The sequence below is a fragment of the Neolamprologus brichardi genome, chromosome 12 (assembly GCF_056152115.1).
Source record: "Neolamprologus brichardi isolate AB-2024 chromosome 12, ASM5615211v1, whole genome shotgun sequence".
NCBI lineage: Eukaryota > Metazoa > Chordata > Actinopteri > Cichliformes > Cichlidae > Neolamprologus > Neolamprologus brichardi.
The window spans coordinates 26364358-26386192 of NC_142115.1; the positions used below are offsets into that span (position 1 = coordinate 26364358).

The following is a 21835-nucleotide window of genomic DNA, read 5'->3' on the forward strand; positions in this document are numbered from 1 at the left end:
TAAAATCAATCTAACTTCAAACACAAAGATGGACTAAAGAACATATACAAGTTTACTACATTATTTTTAGTTGGAAAACACTGTCATGGGAGGAAAAAAAAGAGGAAGGAATAAATAAATACTAATACGAATGGAAAAAAAGAGTATCAAGAGTAAAGAGGATAGAGAGAGAAATAGACAGAATGTAATCTTGAAGACTGAAAGAAAACAGGAAATGAGAGACGGGGAGCAGGATATTGAAAGCAGAGACACACAGAAAAGGAGGCTGGAAGAAAGAACACAGGGGACAAAGGAAAAAAGACAGAGCACACAGGCAAAAACATCTGACAACACATAAATAGATCAGACACATACACACGCAGGTCCACAAGTATTTAGACAATGACATTTTTTTGTAGTTTTACCACCACCGTGGATTTCAAATCAAAGAATCAAGATGTGACTGAAGAGCAGACTTTCAGCTCGAATTCAAGTATTACAATATACAAAAGTAATACATTAACTGTTCAGGAATTAGAGACATTTTTACACACAATCCCTACCATTTTAGAAGCTCAAAAGTAATTGGAGACTAGACTTACACTTAAAAAAAAAGCCTATTACTGCTAAAGACTGAGTACAAAAAGTAATTGAGTAATTTATTTAACTTACCTTCCCTAGGTCCATAAGCTCTAGCAACTGTACAGGGTGGTATTGGGGTAGAGTTGGAAAAAGTTGGTGAGCTGCTTCAAAAAGACCAGAATCTTCCATTTCTACAGGTAAGTCATAAGCGGTTTTCTTCCCACTGAGCTTCTGAGCCAGACTCGTCATTGATCGTGTCAGGGTCTTTTTGGGAAGAGTCAGTGAAGAAGTGGGGGCCCCAGGGCTGAGACCCTCCTCCTGGCACTGTCTGACAGCTGAGATTATGGAGGAAACACTGCTGCTGATGTCTTTGTCCTGGGCAACTGTGACAGTCGGTTTGGGTGGTGCTGGAGGCTGCCACTGAGAGTACACGTGCATTTCACACTCCATGCCAACTACCAAGATTCCATCTCGTACCCAGGACAGGGAGACTGGGATAGGTGGTGAGCCTTCGACAGAGGAGAACAGACTGACCGATCGAAGCAGAACCAGGCGAGACAAGCTTTGGTCTCTATTAGCATCAGAAGACACTCCCAGATCTGGAGGCTTTCCAGACAGACGACCATATATATATATCTTTGTCCCAATGCCAACTGTCAGAATGTGTGATCCATCCTCCTGGGAAACCCAGTCCAAGTGAACCAGACTCTTACCAGTAGAACCAAGACAGTTCTCGTTTCGTATGGATAAATCCATGTTACTTGGAATGCTGGCACTTGCAGTGGTACTACTACTTAAAGGACAGCTGGACATGGGGTCTGTATTGTCCAATACTATGGTCTGCTCCAGAATCCACTGCGAACCACCAGTGGACTCACACTGAAAGATGCCAATGTGGACCAGTGGCTCTCGAGTGCTTGCATTAGGGCTGTGAATGGGTTTTGGGCTATGCGGCACATTAAGGGTCGGGGTCAGGTGGGTGTTGGTGGTGCTGTAGTTTACAAATGGGGAAGATGCAGAAGCAGGAGGAGAAGTCAGAGGTCCATGAGCATTCAGATGAGGAGATAGGTTCAGAGGTGTGCTAGGCATCTGCTTGTAGGCAACTGCAAACCGTCCAGCGTGACAGCAGCTGACCTCAATGGGCCGGCCTGGCACACTTACTGCGCTGCTGCTGGGAAGTTTTTCCTCCACCAGGAGAGGCCATTCCTCCCACTGGTACACCAAGTTGTCCACAGTGGGGGGTTCTGTTGTCATGACATTACACCTCCAGAAGCGCACCTTACCATCAGAACAGGAAGTAGCAAGGAGATAAGGCACGTGGCCGGCTGGAAGAGAACATGACGCACTCAGGTGACCTGAGAAGAAAAGTAATGCACCATTAGCAAAGAAAAATTTGAACTATAATATCATTATAGTTTAATTTCTGTGATTTATTAAATTTTGAAGACATTTGGCAGATATATTAAAAAAAATACAATGTAAAATGTAAACGAAACAAAAGATTGCCTTCGTCTATTCTTATGTTTCATTCCAATAATGTTAGCAGCAGCTTTTTACTCAGGCTTCTTTCAGCCATACACGCTTTTCTTAATCTACAAGTCGGCTTCCTGTCTCACTGTGCACCCTGCTCATTTTTATCTTAACAGTGTTGCCACAATCTTACCACCTTTGACCTAAAAACCTTGACCTAAAAAACATTTATGCACCATGTTCAACACAGAACAAGCCTGAATGCATTCTTTCATATTAAGGTGCAAGTACACACTAAATTATAACTCAGTTCACAAAAATACATCACTGCCTTGGTAAACAACCTAAAGAAAAATAAAGAGAAAAATAAAATCCAATACACTTTTTGCATGAAGCACCCTCTTTTAGACTGTCTTAGGTTCTCACTGTATCCAAACTAATCTTATAGAAGCATTAAACCGCTTCATTTGTGAAAAGAAAATAAGTGTACATGATAAATTGATTTAAGTGCAGGAGAAAGCAAAGTCACAATCAGGTATTTCCACACTCTAGCACCAACAATGGACCATAAACATCACACAGTGGAAGAGACACAGTGGTTGGTGGTTTACACCGCCTCATCAAAATCATTAACAGCTCAAGTTCAAGGGGAATTCTTTACATGATGCAGACAGAGCCTGTGATACCACAGGTCAGATCAAACACTAATAATTATCAACTGAGTTCTGATGGCAATCTGAGTTTGTTGGTAGCTTTCAGCTGTTTTCTTTTTTAAGTGTTTTTCTCTGATTCTTACATTCCACTCATAACGTTTTTCATCAATTCATAATCACATGTTACAACAAAGGCAACGTCATTAATTACTTATAATAAATCATCCCCAATACAAGGACACTGATGGAGAAATAAAAGGAAACTACGATGTGCACTTTACTTCAGACGGGCAAGATGTCATTTATACGCAACGGTTTAATCATTTTTGATGGGTTTACTCAAGAGTGTGTATGGATGTTGTCCCATGACTACATATAGCATATAGACTACATATTAGCTTTCTCTAAATATCAAAATTGAACCATCCCGTTAAGAAAATGCCACACAAACTGTTACGTCTCGCTTACTGTACTGACAAGTCTCGCCAATAAAAAATGCTAAGTACTGCACCGATTGTGTGGTGGGTATGTCTGAATAATTTCATGTGATTTCATGATATTTCATAAGATTTATGCCTAAAATGACTTTAGTGAGTAACTTCTTCCATCATTAGCTAGCCGATCAATTATTTAGAGTTTAGGTTCAAGCTGCAACATTGAACCTTATCATGCATCAATATGCATAAGGAAACAAAGTGGTTTTTCTTTGAGTCCTTGGAATAAGAATGGGTGTCCTCATTGTCCCTCACCTGCCGAGGGAGTAACACTGATGGCTTCCACTTCTGCTGGAAGAGCCAGCTCTTGGCTGTACAGCCTGTGTGTTGTGAGGCTGAGACGACAGGCACTCTGCAGATTGGAAGTGCAGGATTTACTCTTCTGAGTTACTGGAGAACTGGGTGCGTCATAGACAAACTGAGAGCCATTCAAGGGAGAAGTCGTGGTGAGATCCTTATGAGCTGCAGTCTCCTCTGTGGGGATACAAAAAGTGGGAATATATTTAGAACAGTTAGGCTTGGTAAAATCCATTCACCATTACTACACTTCATCAGAGTCATTATTTGAAAAATCTATTTAAAAAAAAAAAAACTTTCAACAGATGAATCACCATCTGGCTAAAGCACACTGTGATACTGGAGGTCTCTTTCAATCATTAGAGATACTGTTAATAATTTCAGAACTTTTACACAGCAGACTTGTAATAAAGATTGCAAGGGAGACAAATCTGGACTTGGAACTTAAAGAATGCAAGGCATCTACAGTGATAAAGTCATTACTTAGTTACTAATTATAATTTTGCAATGCTTCCAGCTTTTTTTAACCCTTAAAAACTTCCCTTTATGGTCTGCAATCATTTATTTTGGCTAAGGATTAAACAGGATGGCAGAAAACCTCTCTTACATCACCCAACTTTTAGGGTGTATGAATATATAAGTACCCACCCATAGTGACAGGTCGAGCAGCAAGATGGAGATGCCACATGTGGAGCAGTGAGCGACCTGTTGGGCTTAATTCTACCACCACCAGAAAAAAGCGGGCTGAGAAGGCTGGTTTACTGGAGGCTGCAGGGGAGGGGGGGAGGGGAGGGGGAGAGAGAGAGAAACCCACACAGTGATTTTTTTAATGAAAGGTGCAAGCAGCTGCTATTAAATACAGGCATGAAAACTAGGAAAAAATAGGTTTTACCCGTGCGAGGAGAGTCGGGAGTTTCATGTATGCTCTCCGTTATCTCAGTGCCAAGAATCAGATGTTCCTCAAAAACATGCAGGAGCTGTGTCTCCTTCCCCTGCTGCAGAGAACAGCAGCAGATATTGTCAAACTACATCAGATGTAGACTCTGAACATCATTTTCTGTCTACACACTGACACAGACACAGGCTGTATTAATAGTACATGCACAAAGACACGCACACTCTAAGGAGACGAGGGAAGTTTTTTTTTTGCCTTTTATTATTGTGGTTGACCTTTCAGCGACTCAGGCCACTGCAGAATGCTTCATGCCACAAATGGTTTGCAAGTCAACAATGTTTTTTTGGGGGGTTGTTTTCAGGGGAAAACCTTCAAAGATTTCTGACAATGTCTGTCTACTGTTAGATGAGACAATCAGAAAGTCCCCAAATAAAGGAGGTTGAACTTTGTTTAGGGTGAGAAAACAACTCAGTTCTCTTGGACTCCATGTATACTTACAAAGTCAGTAATGGCATCCAGTTCTATAATACACCCTGGTTTTGCTGTGGACTGCTGACTGATAATGTTGAAAACCTCCCCAACATATTTCTGAAAGGTGACAAACAAAAACAAAAAATCATCTGCATACATTTATAAATTAGTATTACACAGTTTAAATATGCAAGCTAATCATTTTACCAATTTGAAAATCACTTAACATCTTGCAACTGACAGCTAACAGGTGGCATAGTAAACGCAATAAAAGAAATGCAAAAAAAACCAAAAAAAAAAACAAAACACATTTATATAACAATTTCTCCTCTTCTTGCTGCATACTACTTTTTTTTCTGAGTTTTAAATGTTTCACTGCATTTCCATTTTGCCTGCAGTCATTTTTCTCCATCAAGTCATCTCAGGCCAACACTAGTAATAGCAAAATGGCAAAACAGTGACGTACATTATTTGACAGATTCTATAAATGGCTGAGTGTTGCTATTAATGTGCATGAAAATTGTCAGGCTTGATCACTTACTGATATTTCCGGATTGGAGAGCTCACTCAGAAGTTTCTTAGCCTCAATGACAGCCTGATAAAGCCTGAGTGACTGGCCATCACTTGCCACAAAGCAGGCACTGGGAGAGTTACAGTACAAACCTAAAAAGAAAAACAATTGAATGTTACCACTGTTATGCTTGTTTTCTCTAAATAAATATGTACTTAAATATATACAAGCATGTCAGGCAAACACTACTGAGATTTAACATTCACTCCTGTTTAATTCAGAAAATCTGAAGTCATTTGGTAAAGTAAGTTGCTTTTGTACATTTATCTACAATGCACAGTAGATGTGTCAAGTGTCAAGTGGACTAATAACCACACATGGAGACTCGTCTCAGACCTACTCTTATTTGGACATAGTTAACTATATAGAAAACAATAACAATAAACAATCCTTCACATCAATCAACCCTCCCAAACAAAAACAAAAACACCAAACCAAAACAAACAAAAAAATCTCATTACTGCCTTTTTGCGAAGGCAACACACAATAAAGTACTTAGCAATCTGACCAATAATAATATTTTCTCACCTAAACAGCTGCTGGGAATGAGCGTGGGCAGCCAGGCTACATTAGCAAATGCTGATGCATGGAGAGAATTGATTCTAGCAAGCTCCGAGACCCCGCCTGACAATGACAGCGGGCCAACGGGGTCCACTCTCCATAAAATCAGCTCACTGTAGATCGCATTGGGATCCTGGGAAACCATACCCAGGGACACCCGCGTGGGTCGTGACCCACGAGATAGAGATGCAGAATGAGAAAAACCAGAGGAGGAGGCCTCTGGAGGAACCAAGATGCTGTCTGCCTCTGGAGTCCTCAAGGCATTGTGGTGTGAGGTGGTGAGGAGAAGAGGGAGCAGCGAGTGACAGGCCAGGTCGTTGAGGTGAAAGCGGTGACCACAGTACCGTGACTTGTGAGAGACACTGAGCACAGTCGAGAAAGCAGAGTCCTCTGCAAAGCTGACTGCCCACTGGTTTAAAGAGCCATCAGCATGTGTGGAGATCATAAGGACATTGGGGGTGAATATGCTTAATCGGAGACTACTGCTGGGTGCAGATTTGCCTTGACCTCCGTAGCTTATTAGAGCAGATTTGGCTTGAGGCAATGTGCTCCCAGGCGGTCGCTGTCTGCCATGTTGGATAGCTAGATCCACGTTCTTGTTGCAGGCATACATTACCACACTTTGGCTCAGGGAGATGGCGTCACCTGCGGGGAACGCTACAGGAATGCGGGATGCAAACGACACCTGAGACAGAAAGAGATGTCATAGCAATGTCATCAAAAGTGACTGTAATTTGCAGCTCAGATTTAAAGAGGAGGACTAATTAAACTAATTAAAACAGCCAGGCCTAAAAAATGAATGCCAATGAAACCTGAGATTCGGTTTTATGCCTGAATGACTAGATTCTCTGTCCTCATTATTTTTACTGCTCATAAAAATGCACTAGGGCATGTCTGAATTTGATATGAAGTCACAGACAAGTACATTATATTTGTGTGAGTCGCAAGATGAGAAGACATTAGAACAAGTACACCATCACAACTGTGAAAATAAATCACAACCTTACTCTGATGATAAATTAATGATTTTCCCACAAAGCACTTTCTGAAATTCTGAATATAAACAAATAACTAAATAGAAAACTGTTTAATCTAAAGTTTAAAGTTATATTTTGAGCAGAATTCAGTTACCTTTGATTCACTGTAGGGCTGCATGATTATAGTCAAATGATTAACTATTATTTTGATCAATATTGAGATCACGGTTATTTATCAGGGTTATTTATTGATTATAGCGGAAAAAAAGGTTTTAGTTACAATTTTCATTAAACATAAACTTGCTTTTATGTTGTGCAATATTTCCACTAATGTAAAATCTTTGCTTAAAAATAATACTGAACTTCCTCATTGACCTAAATTAAGTAAATCTCTTAGAAGAAAAATTAAGTCTTTCACCCCATCGATTGTACTTGCATGATTAATAAAACTTAGCAGCAAATGTTTTGCATATGGTGTAGGTTTTACCAGAAAAATAATTCAAGAATAGATAACAGCAGCATGCCGGCCAATTTTCCAAAGCCTTTGTTACTGTTCACTGTGTTTACTGGACACTTGTCTCTGCCCAAATAAAATGTGATTAGATGGATGATTTTAGTGCGTCTTTGGGAGCTAGATGGTTATGCAGATGTGGTGTACAGGCTTGCTTTTATAAATGTCTCAGATGAGGTTGAATGACTCATGCTGGCAACATCTGCATTGTTTTCTTAGCCTTCAAGCATTAATAATACTGCAGTTTTTGGCATGTTTTCAGGAGGCTGAATATAAGTTAGTAGTCTTGCCTTACAGACTAGTCAACCCTACAGCACTTTTTGCAGATGATTTCTTTATAGTTAACGTTACTTGTGCCAAATCAGAAGTACTTCCAAACAACGGATGACGACCCACTTTGAGGGACAAGTTCTTCACCTTCTGTTGTGCTAGATATTAAAATTTTGTAGTATCTGTATTTTTAACAAAGACTTTCTTATTCAGACCAATCAAGAAAATTTCAAGCTTGCATGGGACAGACGCAGGCACACTATCAGGTCCTGATTAAGGGGGTGCTTGACTTGTTTTTACTTTGTGTTCTTTTAGAAGAACATGCATTTTCAATAACAGTTATTTATGTTCATTTATTTATTATAGAGAAAAATCCATATTGAGATTAAATTAAGACCAATTGTGCAGCTAACTGTGCAGTTTCTCTGTGTATCAACCTCTGAAATAAGACTATAAAAGATAAAGAGGAAAGAAACTGGAGGAATACTCTCATGAAAGAAACAGAATGAATGTACAACTGCTCTATATAAAGAACAACAGCAGCAAAGTACCTGAGCTTGTCTGAACATGCCTGGGTGGTATTCATCTAACCAGTCCACATGCCAGACCAACAAAGAGCCATCCATGGGATGAATACTGAACAGCATGTCAGCCCCTTTATTCCACTCCTCTAACAGCACATCCAACTGGTGCTCCACTGCTGCCAGAGGCAGCTCCACAGTTCCTGGTCCTTGGGGTTCACTTAGTCTGTTCTCCTCTTCTTCAAAGTCATCTTCATTTTCAGGCTCTGGAAAAGAATACAAATCATGGTAGCCAAACAATATGTTAAATTCTATTCTAAAGGTTAGACTTTAACTGTCACTGTTATTACAGCTTCACATGCACACACCCATTACTGACTCATCCAAATCATTTCTCTCTACCTTCATTGGAGCACTCGTTCTGTTGCTCTACACTAATTCGAAGCTGCTGCAGAAAGACTTCCATGGCTAAAGTAAAGTGAAGCTCTTTGTTGTTGAGCCAGTGGACAGAAAATGGGCCTCCTGGTTCCTCATCATCCACAGCGTTCAGAGAGGAGATGGAGGGCAACAGGGGAATGTCTGTGAAACATACAAGTTATACGCTGTTAAACATTTAGAAAAATTAATGAATAAATAACAACAACAACAAAATATACATCAGACCGGGCTGCTGACATGCAGGACAAAAATCTATCTGCTGGAGCAAATTAACTTTCATGAATGTAAGCATGGTTTAGTATCCTAAAACATAATCCAAGCATACAAATCCTGCAGGACTTCTCAGCCTGAAGGCTGAAAGAGTCTACATGATTTTATCCTAATTCAGGTCAAATTAAGCAACCCAACTAAAATGGAGAGGAAGAAAATGAAATGCTCACAGTTACTCTGAACAGCTCTCACTGAGCACAAGCTCACTGGAATGTTAAAGAAACAACCTCAGGCAATCTGCAAAATTAATGGTATTTTTGCCAAGAGGTTAAGACTTCTGACTTCCAGCTGAGTTAACCATCCATGTACTCTGTATAGTTCAGGAATAGCAAATGATGTGCTTTAGTTCATTCGTCTTTATTAAGAACTTTATGTCATGTTAAAGCTTTAGTTCTTCAATATGAGAGATTTCTTTTAGTATTTAACAAAATACCAGTGATGGGGATCAACAGGATTATTAAGTAGTTTCAGAGTGTGTTCAAGTCAAACCTGTGGCTGGGTTGATGCTGGCAGCAATGTGAAAGTGGCAGAGAGCATTGGCATGGGGCATGTTATTGCTGCTCTTCTTGTGGTTACAGTGTCCACTTTGAAGGTGAGGCAGGCCGCCGGTCCATGATAGCTGAGGTATGTCCCGATAGTGCCGCGATTCTTGAAAATCCAGCTGTGCAGAAAACAAGTATGATTATTATGAAGTATTGCTCAAATGTCAATTTAATATTTTATGACTGCAGACATCGTCTGTGCCATCCAAATGCATAATACTAATTGTGAGAGACACTAAAATATTACATTAACCTGTAGAAATGTGGAGCTACTTAAATAAGATTAAAAAGAGGAAAATGAAACACCATTGTTCCCTGTTGCCTTTTCAGGCTGAAACAACAATACAGGTTGAGCTTGCCTTTGGAGGTTGATGTGAATTAATCAACTTGTGTCGACTAACAACCCTCTCCAGCTCTCATCCCAGCCTGTGTTAAGCTACTCTACTTTGGTGAACAGGTGGTCCCCTCAGGGTGGGATTTTAATTTATTGGTATTGATGTTTAAACTGCATTTAAGTGAAGTGCCCAATTTGTCTTAAAACAGAGCAACAAGGAGCTGGCAACATGGAGGAGTGGCTGTCACAGAGAGTTTATAGAAGAAATTGTAAAGTTTATTTGGTATTTAGGTTATGTAATTTGGACTTTGCTTTGCTGTCTCACAGTAGACTGCACCTAAATGCCCCAATGGAAAACAAGTCTCACAGGATGACAAACAATAATTTAAAAGCAGAGTTTCTTTAACCAAATATGTGATTGTATCTAGACTCACAGGTGCAAAATGAGTACGATAAAACGAGCTGTAAACCTGCAGGTTTTGAGATTTATAAAGACTACAAGTAAACTCACCATTAAGAAGACATGACAAAGCAGGTACAAATACTTTTAAATGAAATCCCATAACCTTGCCTCCTCCAGATGTTCTCAAATAACAACTTATTCAGAATATTGGGGCTTAATTAACTGCACTGATTTGCAAGAACATTTGCTGGGATTTCTAATAAATAATTCCATACCGGTACTCTTACAGACTCTGCGTATCCATTTTTTTTGTAAACTAATATGCCCCAAGATTTTCAAGCATTGGTAACACCAACAACTTTCCAAAGATAAAATGAATGTCGAATAGGATGTTGCGAACAAGCTGGGTCACTTAAAACAGAACACACCAGTATTGCAAACACAAACATGCGCCAGAGAACTGAAAAAGATTAAACACCGATCAAAAGTCAGAGGTATAATTTTAAGGTATTGTACACATTACAGAAAGGCAGACAGTTTCAAAAACCTTCATGTCTGAGACCATAAATTTTTCCTTTTAACTATACCAAACCTCTGTTGCTCTCCATCTACCTTCTCAAAGTTGTTTTGAAATGTCTCAGTGCCTCTTTGTTCTTTTACTCTCATCCCTAAAGTATCACTGTGCAATACATAAAAATACAAAAGCTTGGAAATTATTTCTGCAGAAAAAAAGGGGAAACCACAAATCATATCATTTGTACCATCCATTTCCAACTACACAGGAAATTACAACTTATTTCTTTTTGCATGTTGTATACAAACCAGAGAGCGATACAGCTTTACAAATAATACTTCTGATACGGACAGGTTATACCCAAAAAGCACAAAGTTTCCAATGCAACAGTGTGATGAAATGAAATGAAATTTCTGCAGCCAGTGTAACACTCTGTCAGATTATCATTTCAAAGCAAAAAGGAAAGAAAGCATGACATCTGAACACCTGATAAAGTGCATATATGGGAGTATCTAGGGAAGCCATGAACAACGCTGATGATCTTTTCACAGCTTGTTCTCTGTTATAAAGATAGAATTATTTACATAAAATGATGTGAGGTCCTTTTAAATATTCAGTTCATCCTAATTATTAATATCACTTAAGAAAAAATAAAGCACTGACATACAAGTCTTACTATGCAATGCTAGACTTAGAGGCGTATAATGAGAAATTCTTCAAATTAAATAAAGCACCATAAAAATCATGTGTTTCACTTGTGTTAGTAAACTATATTTAAACTGATCATGAGCAAAGGGTCCTGCCAAATTAAAAAAAATTAAACTAAAGTAATTGCGCATTGTTTTGTTTATCGAAACAACAAATTGCATTTTTGTGTTTGATTTTTAATTTCGAGCCTGTGTGCAAATAGTATAGATTTTTACATTTCATGTGTTTTCAGTGATGTGTTGCTAAAAAGGCCTTGTTTTCTGCACTGTCATACAGCCACACTAACAAAAAGTGAGCATCACTATGACTTAAACTGAAAATAAAGGTTAAATGCAGGATTGCTTAATTAATTCAATTCAATTTTATTTATATAGCGCCAAATCACAACAAATGTCGCCTCAAGGCGCTTCATAAGACTGCGTTAACTTTAGCAAAGTCCTGCTGATTATACTGAGTGTTTATTTTAAGCAGGAAAGTCAAAGTCATTGTGGCTTACTTCTTGTGAAGCTTGTCCGTGTGTCTTCCCATTGCAGCCATTTTTCTTTGAGAGGCCAGCAGAAGATTTAAGCGTTTCACTGTGTTGGCCAGAAGAATTGTTTTTATGGTGACCAGATAAGAGGCTGTCACCTGGCAACAGCGTCTCTGCCCACAGCCGACATACACTGTCCTTACAGCAGGTGAGCAGCACATTACACACTGCGCCCCTGTTAGGATAAAGGAGGGAGAAAAAGAGAGAGATTAAAAATAAAAATTAATAGAATTTTAATTTCAATTACAATTCTGTCTTACAATGATTATTACATCAAGATAACTGAGACAGAAATGATTATTTGTCTCAATCCATTTCACATTTGTGCTCTCGTTTTGCATTTCTGCCCCTTATTTTCACTTACTTTTGCCCCTAATAAAAAATTCACATTGTGACACCTTGCCAGCTCACATTTATTTATTTAATTCTTAAATTATAGTTGAAGTTCAGTTAAATCTCTTTAATTAAGATAACTGTGTTTTTCCTTTTTCAAAGTTCAGTGTAGTTTTCTTAAATTTAATTGTGTACGTAATAGTGTGGTTCTTCTGCTTGATGCCTGCAACAAGAGCACCAGATTGCTGCAATTCCCCTCCTGTGTGGAAGCCCTCTGAAGCTCACATACGATTACCAATATTATATAAAGCTATGAAACAATTTGGAATGTGCCAAATTTATTCAACCCACACCATCTGTAGTGACATATTTTAAATAAACAAAGACAGACATCAAACCTGTCCACAACAAGTTACCTCAAGCTGCTTTCTACTCCAATGTAAAGAAGATAAAGACCTAATATTTTTCAACCATCCTTTCAACCAGCTTGTTAACTTAGGTAATTTTGACCTAACTTTCCACAGCTGGGCAAAAGAAAAAAATGCCTAACCTTCAAAGAAAAGGAAGTTAAAGAAAAGGAAGTTAAAAAAGGCTATGAGATGACAAATTAACAGTGTCTGTACCGTGGCATGTACTTGCTGGTCTTCCTCCAGGAGAAACTGGTGACAGAGCGGGGATGAGCCAGGTAGATAAAGGAGAAGGCCAGCTCTCCCGGGTCACTCATATTGGCGTCTGGAGGTGTAAAGAGTGTGGTAACACCCATCTTCCACTTACTGGTGCTGTACCAAACCTTTATTAGGCAATCATCCTGAAAAGAAGAGGCAATGAAGGATATAAACGATACCATAGGTAGTTCTAACAAAAAAACACACGACACCACAAGGTAGAAGTTAATTATTATCTACTAATTTCACATGAATCTAGAGTGTTCAGTTTTTAAGTGCGATGTAACAAAGGGACACAACTTACCTGACCAGCTGTGGCAAAGAACTCACCGTCAGGAGAGAACTTCATTAAATTAACTGGAGAAGCAGTCCTTGAGATACAAAATAAAATTATATTCAACACTCCATGTCAATAATTTTAGACTTGAAGATATAAAATATATAATAAGTAATGTTTAGGACAAAATCAAATAGGTTTAAACAAATTGCAGCAGGACATGCACTCAATCGGATAACTGAGTGCATGTCCTGCTGCAGTCAGATTTGTATTGAATATAATGTTACAGAAAAATGTGCATTAGCTGATTTTATTTTAAATGTCCATTTGGTCAAGTCTCTGTCTTGTTTGTGACTATTTTACAAACTCTGTTCTTACTTGCTCTGCCAGATACACCTCCAGGCAGAACGGCAGTCTCTTATAATCATTTCTGCCGGCTGCCCCGTTTCATCAGCTTCATCCTTTACTCCATCAACATTAGACCACAACTGCAGGCTACTAGAGCCTGTTAGGAGAGTGCAACCTGGACAGACAAACATATACAGATATGATCTTTCAGGAAAGCTATCATCAAATTTCTGTTTAAAAAAAGTATTAAAAATTTATATTTTACCACCCCAACACTTCTTTTTAAATCACAACTGTTTATCTTAATATGTCTGTGTTACTTTAAGAAAGAACAATGGTTAGAGTACCTGTAGGGTGCCATGCTAGGTTCCGTACTATAGACTGTAATACAAATTGACCAGTCTTCTGCCATTGGCAGTTCAATTTCTGTACAGGAAAAACAGAAAAAGGCAACATTCAAAACAAGTATTTCATGTTTTGGCAATTATGTTGGCTGAAACTTTGTGCAATAATTCCCTATTTGAATAAGCTCAGAAATAAATCAATTCCCTGTTTCGATGGTACATGTGGAACTATAGATGAAACTTTAACAAGCGCTAACAGTGAACTTTCAATTGAGTCACATGCAATCAGGCAACACACACACACAGCATTGTAATACCAGGGAACTTCTGCAATAAACGAAATACGGTTTGTACTTAAGATGTTGTAAATTCTTCTCATTTCTTGTGGCTATTCTTTGACTTCTCTAACAACAGCTCAGACAAAACAAACGTCTTTATGGACTACTGAACAGAAACCAAAACAGTGAACATGACAATAATCGCATGATTTATGCAAGTAGTTGCAGAGGAACAATATTCTGCTCCATTTCAAATATCAAGAGAGTTTTGCCACACAGAAAAAGCTTCATTCATTCATTCTGGATGACCTGAAAACATGCATGACTATACTGTGACTGGAAGAAAGTGCAGGCTACTCACGGTCAACGATGCGTCTTTTTGATCTGGTTGCTGAACAGGCTCAAAGACACACACAATGCTTCCATAGGAAGCTGCAATCTGCCAGCAAAAAAAGGTCGACATTTTAGATATACTACAAAACAAATAAAAAGATATTACTGCAAACAGAAACATATACTGTCCTCCATATCAGCCTAGTTATCCAAATTTAAGTAATTCAAAAAAATTTGTGAAAGCTTAAACTTGTGCTTTGTAATATAGATCGAAAATACTAATACTTATAGATCCTAATCAGAATCAACTATAACTTGCTTTATGAGTCATGACATATCTACATAGTAAGAGAGAAGACACCTTGACAACAGGCCGATAAATAAATAAATAAATACCTTAAGTCATAACAACTCAGTGATGAGTGAATATAGTCTTATCTACTCTATTCACACCTCAATTTCATCAATTTGTAAGGGCTAAATTTTCAAGTAATTTCCATGGGTCATAATGTTAACTGAGCAAATGATAATACAAGCTGTGTCTTTAATGTGGTAAATAATATGCCAACTGTCATGGAGGGAATTCTGTGAAGGGGTGAGTCACATGCACATGTTTAAATGTGTGTACACAGACATACAAGTCATCACATGCACAAGCATAGTCACATGGACACTACACAATGGCTCAAAGTATAAGACAGGCTTTTTGGGGCACAAATATAGGTTCTGCAGAAGCAGCACAGTTCAAATTTAATTAAATTCTAAAACGCAGACACATTTATGCTGAGATCAAGTTCTGGGGATAAAGCAGTCAATTCAACATGAGCCAGTAGAGCGACTGACAAAAAGAAAGAAAATGTGAGTTATAAAAAATTAAGTCTCCTTCTCTGTGGTTATAATGATGACTACTCTTTGGTCTGATTTTCATAAACCCCCAACTGAGACTTTAAGATGGTATTATGCTAATATATATGAATATTACAAGAGACATCGTAAGGCTCTCATGAAACCATTAACTTTACCAAGAAGAGATGAACAGTAGATTTGCAGGGCTAACTGTGATGGATGCAGCTTTTAAAAAAGTTATTTTTACTGCTTTATGATGTTTGTAGAGCTCGCTTGCTCCACCTCCATACTGACTTTCTTTATTTGATTTCTCATCGCAAGTAGACATATACTTCTCAAAATAGTGTAGTAATATTTATTCTCTAGACACCTAATTACCCTTTAAAATAATGTATTTGGAAAATATATCCTTAATAGGAACAACTTACTAAAGCTCATAAAATGATATGAAGTGCTACAACACTTAAAGTATGAGCACAAAGGATGTACTATGTAAACTAATAGCATTGCAAATATCACAGTGAGCAGAGGGCAATGAAGTGGAAATGGCAAGCAGACCAACTTGGCATACTTAAACAGATGCTAGACCATGCTGGAGGCGTGTGTGGGTAGTTCTGGCCCAACGGAATTGGATTTAAGGTCACAAGGGAAGAAGTGAACGACTGGTTGAGCATGTTTTATATTTATTTAAATTATTGCAGTGTTGCCTGCACTTTTTAAAAAAAGGCTACCACCCTCCCTAATTAAAAACTAATCCCAGTTCATTAGAATTCTGCTATATGATCTTTATTATCAGGTTTATGCAGATGTTGCAAGCTGCTTTTGTAAGCTGCTTTTGCAGCAATGCTACTTACCAACAAGCAGAACTGTGAGTACTCGACTGTATAATGACTGTTGTCATTATGTACCAAGTTTTGTTTCCAGAGACACAAGAAATGTGTAGTGTATTAAGAAATAACCTAAATTCTATGTTATTTTATCCTCTTCCCTTTTCTTTTTTTTTTTTTACTAAAGAATCAAATTTAAATTCATGAAAAGAAGCCACTGTACAGGGTGAATATCTTGTAAATATATATTTAGATTTAAATATATACAAATAAATAAATACAGCCTGAGACAAGTAAACAGTATCCACGAGGGACAACCTTTAAAGTAAAATTGTCAGCAGAGCCCAAAGTTGATAGAAGAGTCATACTCTTACGATGAAAACTTGAGATGCGCTGATATATTGGTCAATATCAGTCTACTGACTGTCTTTAATACTCAGATAAAAGAAGACAACATATTAATGGCAGCCACTTATGGTTATGGCTTAGTCACGTAAAAGTTGGCCATCTCCAGCGGTCCGCCTCCAAATGGCTCTCGCAGGTAGGAACAACCAATGCTTGCCTGGTGACTTTTCGCATTTGGCAATCAATTATAAACAGCTGTGGCCACTAACTGATTAACCAAAGGTTGAACGTGCAACACTTTCAATCTTTAGCTGACCGCTTTTGATCATAAGGCAATCGCAGAGGTCACCTGCTATGAGTCTCTAAACATTTGTGGTCTGACTGCAGAGTAACTGATATGAAGCTCAGAAAGAATGGCAAGAGTCAGTCAGATTCTTTAAATGGCAAACTTAATTTTTTAAGTAACGTTATGCATTTCCTCATTTTCCTAAGAACTTTGCAACCGCAATGACATCACTATCTACTTCCTTAATTAGGTCCATCAAAGCAAATGCAAAAGAAAATCTTTCATCGTCTTTGTTCTGCATATGAAATGGGAAAGGCAATTAAGAATAGAACAGAAAGACTACGTTAAATAACTACATCTTTTTTTTCTTAAATGCAAATTACAATCACAGAAGATCTTTTGTTTGTGCCCACATTAAAGGACTTGTCAGTGACAACAGCAAATGCACTTGCTGTACAATCACCAGCTTCACTGGGTGGTTTTTACTTCACTTAGAGCTGATGACGGGAAGCTCGAGTTCATTAAGCTGCTCATTGATGTTGCCCGCAAGTGACTTTCCTGAAAGCATAAGCTGCCAACACTTAAGACAGCAATAGAGATTGCTAATAAATTGCACTGCAAAACAGCTAATATACCAAAACAACTAAAAACAGCAAGTCACAAAGTGGAACTTGCTTACCACTCAATATAATCAACCACACATGTGTGGTCATTATATTAAAGTCAAAGAAAACGGTATGTCATGGGGCCCTGCAATGTTTAGCACCTTCTGCTTTTTTTCTTTTTAATTTAATTATGGGTCAGATGTTTCTTCAAACATTAAAGCTAATTTATAGTTGATCGTTGCTTTGTCCCAAGTAACCAAAAAACAGTTTATGGGTTTGGAATGAATATAATGTCTTATAACTTTATTCAAGGCTGGAACTAAAATATATTTAAATTCCATTTTTCAATTAATTATCCATTTTGTCTAAAAAACAAAACTAATACAAACTAATACCTTAAAATGATATACAACAAAGACAAGCACTGAATCTGCACCTTTTCTAAGCTCAAGAAACTAAGTGTTTGGTATTTTTATGTGGAAAAATAAATATAATTAAAACAATTAATGAGCTATAAATAGGGCTGGGCCATATCATACCATCCACGGTAATACCGGTATAATGTTGGGCAATAATAAGAAAATGAAATATCGCGATAGAATATGGGTAAAATGCGCATGCGCTGTGCCTTTGTTTTCATACGCACATGCGGAAAAAGCATGGCGGCGATGGAGAATGAGAAGGGCGAAAGCGGATTGTTGAATGAAACGGATGAACCAGAATTGGTTTGTAAAAATGCTGCAACTTCAGTGGTGTGGAACTGGTTTAGCTTTTGTCCGTCAGATACACAACAAAGCACTATTTTTGGTAGAGCGTGCTAGCGGGCCGTCGTTATTACCGTGTTTTTTGGAAAATACGGTACACTTAAAATCAATCCTTTGATTTTTCTGAAAATCGACAGTGCCCCTTATAATCTTGTGTGCCTTATGTATGAATTCTGGTTGTGTTTGCTGACCTCAAAACAATTTTATGTACACGGCGCTCAAAAATCTGTCAAATGTTTTAGTATGACTTTGCTAAGCTACGAAGCCGCACCGCTTGATGGATTGTCGGAGCATTACGGCTATCGTAGGCAGGAGCCTCGTGGAGTGATACGTACTGTGCTTCAACATAATATTACTGTATTGTGTGTGTATAACCTTTTTTTAAGTTTTGTGGATATTATACATGGTTATACTGAAGATATGTCGGCCAATTTCAACTGGAAATGCCTTTTGGTTAAACTGTCAGCAAGGAATTTGCATTTGCACTGTAAAATATTTATGCAACTTTAATGCAAATAAAAAACAGCTGCTTGTTTAAGTGAAAATACATTGATGGGGTTTTTTTTTTTTGCACTAATAAACTTGTGGAGTTGTAAAGTATTTTGTCTAGCGTCAATTATATCGTCAGTTATATCGTTATCGCAAATTTTCAAATGTATATCGTGATAAATATTTTTGGTCATATCACCCTGCTCTAGCTATAAATATATGTTATCGTCTAATGGTCTTACATAATTACTCTGTGGCAAACCATTTATCTTTTACTGAAATCTGGCTCCATTTATTTTCACTGGGTTTTGCTTTAGTTACCATCACTGGGATCTCACGCTTGAGCATTCAAGCACAGGTCAGCCTGAGGACCCCAGTGAACAAAAGCACCACACAGTTGGCCTTACCTGTCCACCCTGCAATGAGCAGTTGACACAGCCAACCTGTATGTTGCCATGTTTGGCCCCTGGGATGATCTGCAGCCGCTCAAAATCACTGCCCAAAATCACCACGTCACAACCTGATGCATAGGCCTATCAAGAGACAAGACAGTGAGAGGGTTAGAGAAATGAACATGATACTCTAAGATTCATCCGGCCAGGATTGCATGAAGGGTCACTTGAACTGCACTTGTCCCAGAGCTATTATCAAGGCATCAAACATGCCATCATATGACAGTCCTCAAGTCCAAGCAGATAAGATTAGAATTCCATGCTCTATTTCTGTGGCACTCATAAGGAGCTCCTCACATGAACTGTGATTCACTATGACTTTTCCTCTTTCACAAGAGGACATAAGGACAGAAATGGCTCCCCGATTAATCCATTCCTGAAAAGCATGTTGCCAGTGTCTGAAATTAGCACTCTGACTCACCTGTCAAGGGGTCAGGTAGACAAAATCCATCAATAAGGTTGTTTTTTTTTTTATACCAGTCTCATGAGATGGAATTACATTTTGAATAAAACCTACCCTTGAAGGAAAAAAGAAGTTTATTTTAGCCCTCAATGCTCTGAAAAATTAGAGCATTAAAAAAAATGTAATGTAATCTAATTACTGTAATCAACTTAAATCTCCTTTCTTCACTGTTCAGACTCTACTGTAATCACATTCTTCTTTGCATGGTGTCAAAGGTTTGGCCGCCTCCTCACAAACTCATGAAACCACAGAATGACCAGTACAGGCAGGTTTTCACACACTGGTGATTAGTTGGTGTTTATTACTTACTTCGAGGCAGAGTTGGGTGACAGCAGAACATACGATAACATTTTGACAAATAATAAAACAATGACTCAGAAAGCCTATAATACAGCAGAGACTTTCATTATTGTTGTTGTTGTTTTTTAAATTACATTTATTTTATTTACAAAGTTGCCACCAGTGTGGCGAACATTTATTTAATTCTCTAATAGAGTTTTAAGCTTTGAGATCACATGTATTTCAGCTTCTGTTTTTCATACATAACAAAGTCTCAAGCCCATTAAACAACTTTGTGCGGTACATTAGCACATTAGGTTTCAAAGGAATCTCCTAGGAAATCTGCTATTGTGACAAATCAGTTTAGCCACCCCCCATGAATCAAAGCTCCTAAACTGCTGAGGGGGGAAATACTTCCAGAGTCTGAAATATCTTACCGTGAATGGCACATTGTTTACGCTTCCTACAGAGAAACAGTTGTCTCCAGGGTTGACAGCTCCCGTAAGGACCTGATGGAGATTCATGACTCCTGATTATAGTCCACGTGTTATCCTTCCTCTTCTTGCTCTTTTCACAGAACCCTCCCACTGCAGGTGAGATTCATGGGAAACCATGAGAAGGATTTGCTCATCTTTGTGTGTAACCTATAATTTCACATCAGCAGCATCACTACAGACTTGCTGTCACAAGAAGAAGAGGAGGAAGAGATACACAGCACATGAGTTGGTTCAGTCAGCGTCAAGCCTCAAGTACATTACCGACTCCCGGATATTGACTGCAAATTAATTTTAACACTCAGCACTTGTAATATTAGCATGGAAGAAATAAATGTCTCTAAACAGTCTTTGTCAAACCACACTATGAAGGCAAGGCATTCAGTAATCTTAAAAACATTTTGTAAAAGAGCCTTGGTGTACCTTGGTATTAGTCTTTTTATTTAGCAAACAGACAGCTTAGCAAACTGGCACCAAAGCTCTTCTGATCCCCGTGACCCATCTCCGAATTTAAAAATGCACACCATTAGTTCAGCATCAGCACTTTTAGAGGTTATAACCAAGAGGGCTTTAATTGAAAGAGATATGCAGTCAGCTTGGCAGACCAGTTTCTAATTGTGCTAGAAAAGTATTCAGAATCTGTAATAAATGGAGTAACAACCAGAATGGATAAAAAGTGATAGGGGCTAAAATATGAAGGGAATTTTTCACTGTGGCTAAAATTGGGAGCACTGCAGAAGCAAGGTGATGGTGTAGCTAATGTTTTGCTAGCTCTGTGCACATTATCTAGTTACAGGAGGGAAATTTGAAACCACTGTCAAAGGTACATATTTGCACATAGCTGAAACAGCACTGACTGTCTTAACAAAAGACAAATACAAAATAGTTCTCCCAGAGTTACTGTTCCTTCAGTAACAGGAACAGATGTGGGATTTAAAAGGGTTTACTATTTACACTTTAACAAACAGTATTTCACCTTTGTGTATTTGGCAGCGAAGTAAATTCAATACAAAGAGTCCATTAATCAAAAGGGTGCAGGGAATTTGTACGGAGGGTTAAATGGATCACCGGTGCAGGTTACACCTTACTGTAACCCTACAAGCCCGGTTAATCAACTTATCATACAATCAAGGGCTGAACAGTCAGCAAATCACACGTTTAAACAAGTATAGATTACGTATCGACCGCAGGTGCGCTACTGAAAATAATGAACAAAAAGTTTCAGAGACAGTTTTAACGATCCAAAAGTTTAACGCTACAGAACAAAAATAACACCACTAGAAGGATAAAAAAAATCCACGTCAGAGGGGTTAACATATGCTTCCTGTGCTGTGGCAACTCACGTGATAACGTTTCACAAGCCAGCGCATTAAAACACAGCTACCGATACCTCATCTGACTACCATTTTTTCTCCCG

General features: G+C 38.3%; 1 protein-coding gene across 1 annotated transcript in view; it reads right to left on the bottom strand.

Moving 5' to 3' along the window:
* dmxl1 (Dmx like 1) overlaps window positions 1–21835 on the bottom strand; it is a 62253-nt gene that overhangs the window by 39876 nt on the left and 542 nt on the right. The window contains exons 2-19 of the mRNA XM_006789883.2: window positions 20362–20511; window positions 19138–19263; window positions 14597–14674; window positions 13961–14039; window positions 13644–13788; window positions 13293–13359; window positions 12947–13131; window positions 11958–12165; window positions 9450–9621; window positions 8655–8831; window positions 8283–8518; window positions 5941–6658; window positions 5383–5504; window positions 4869–4958; window positions 4368–4470; window positions 4124–4243; window positions 3434–3652; window positions 652–1916 (exon numbers count right to left, since the gene is read on the bottom strand). Coding sequence (XP_006789946.2) covers window positions 652–1916; window positions 3434–3652; window positions 4124–4243; window positions 4368–4470; window positions 4869–4958; window positions 5383–5504; window positions 5941–6658; window positions 8283–8518; window positions 8655–8831; window positions 9450–9621; window positions 11958–12165; window positions 12947–13131; window positions 13293–13359; window positions 13644–13788; window positions 13961–14039; window positions 14597–14674; window positions 19138–19263; window positions 20362–20448 — 4197 coding nt within the window. The 5' untranslated portion in view covers window positions 20449–20511. The remainder of the gene's footprint in view (window positions 1–651; window positions 1917–3433; window positions 3653–4123; window positions 4244–4367; window positions 4471–4868; window positions 4959–5382; window positions 5505–5940; window positions 6659–8282; window positions 8519–8654; window positions 8832–9449; window positions 9622–11957; window positions 12166–12946; window positions 13132–13292; window positions 13360–13643; window positions 13789–13960; window positions 14040–14596; window positions 14675–19137; window positions 19264–20361; window positions 20512–21835) is intronic.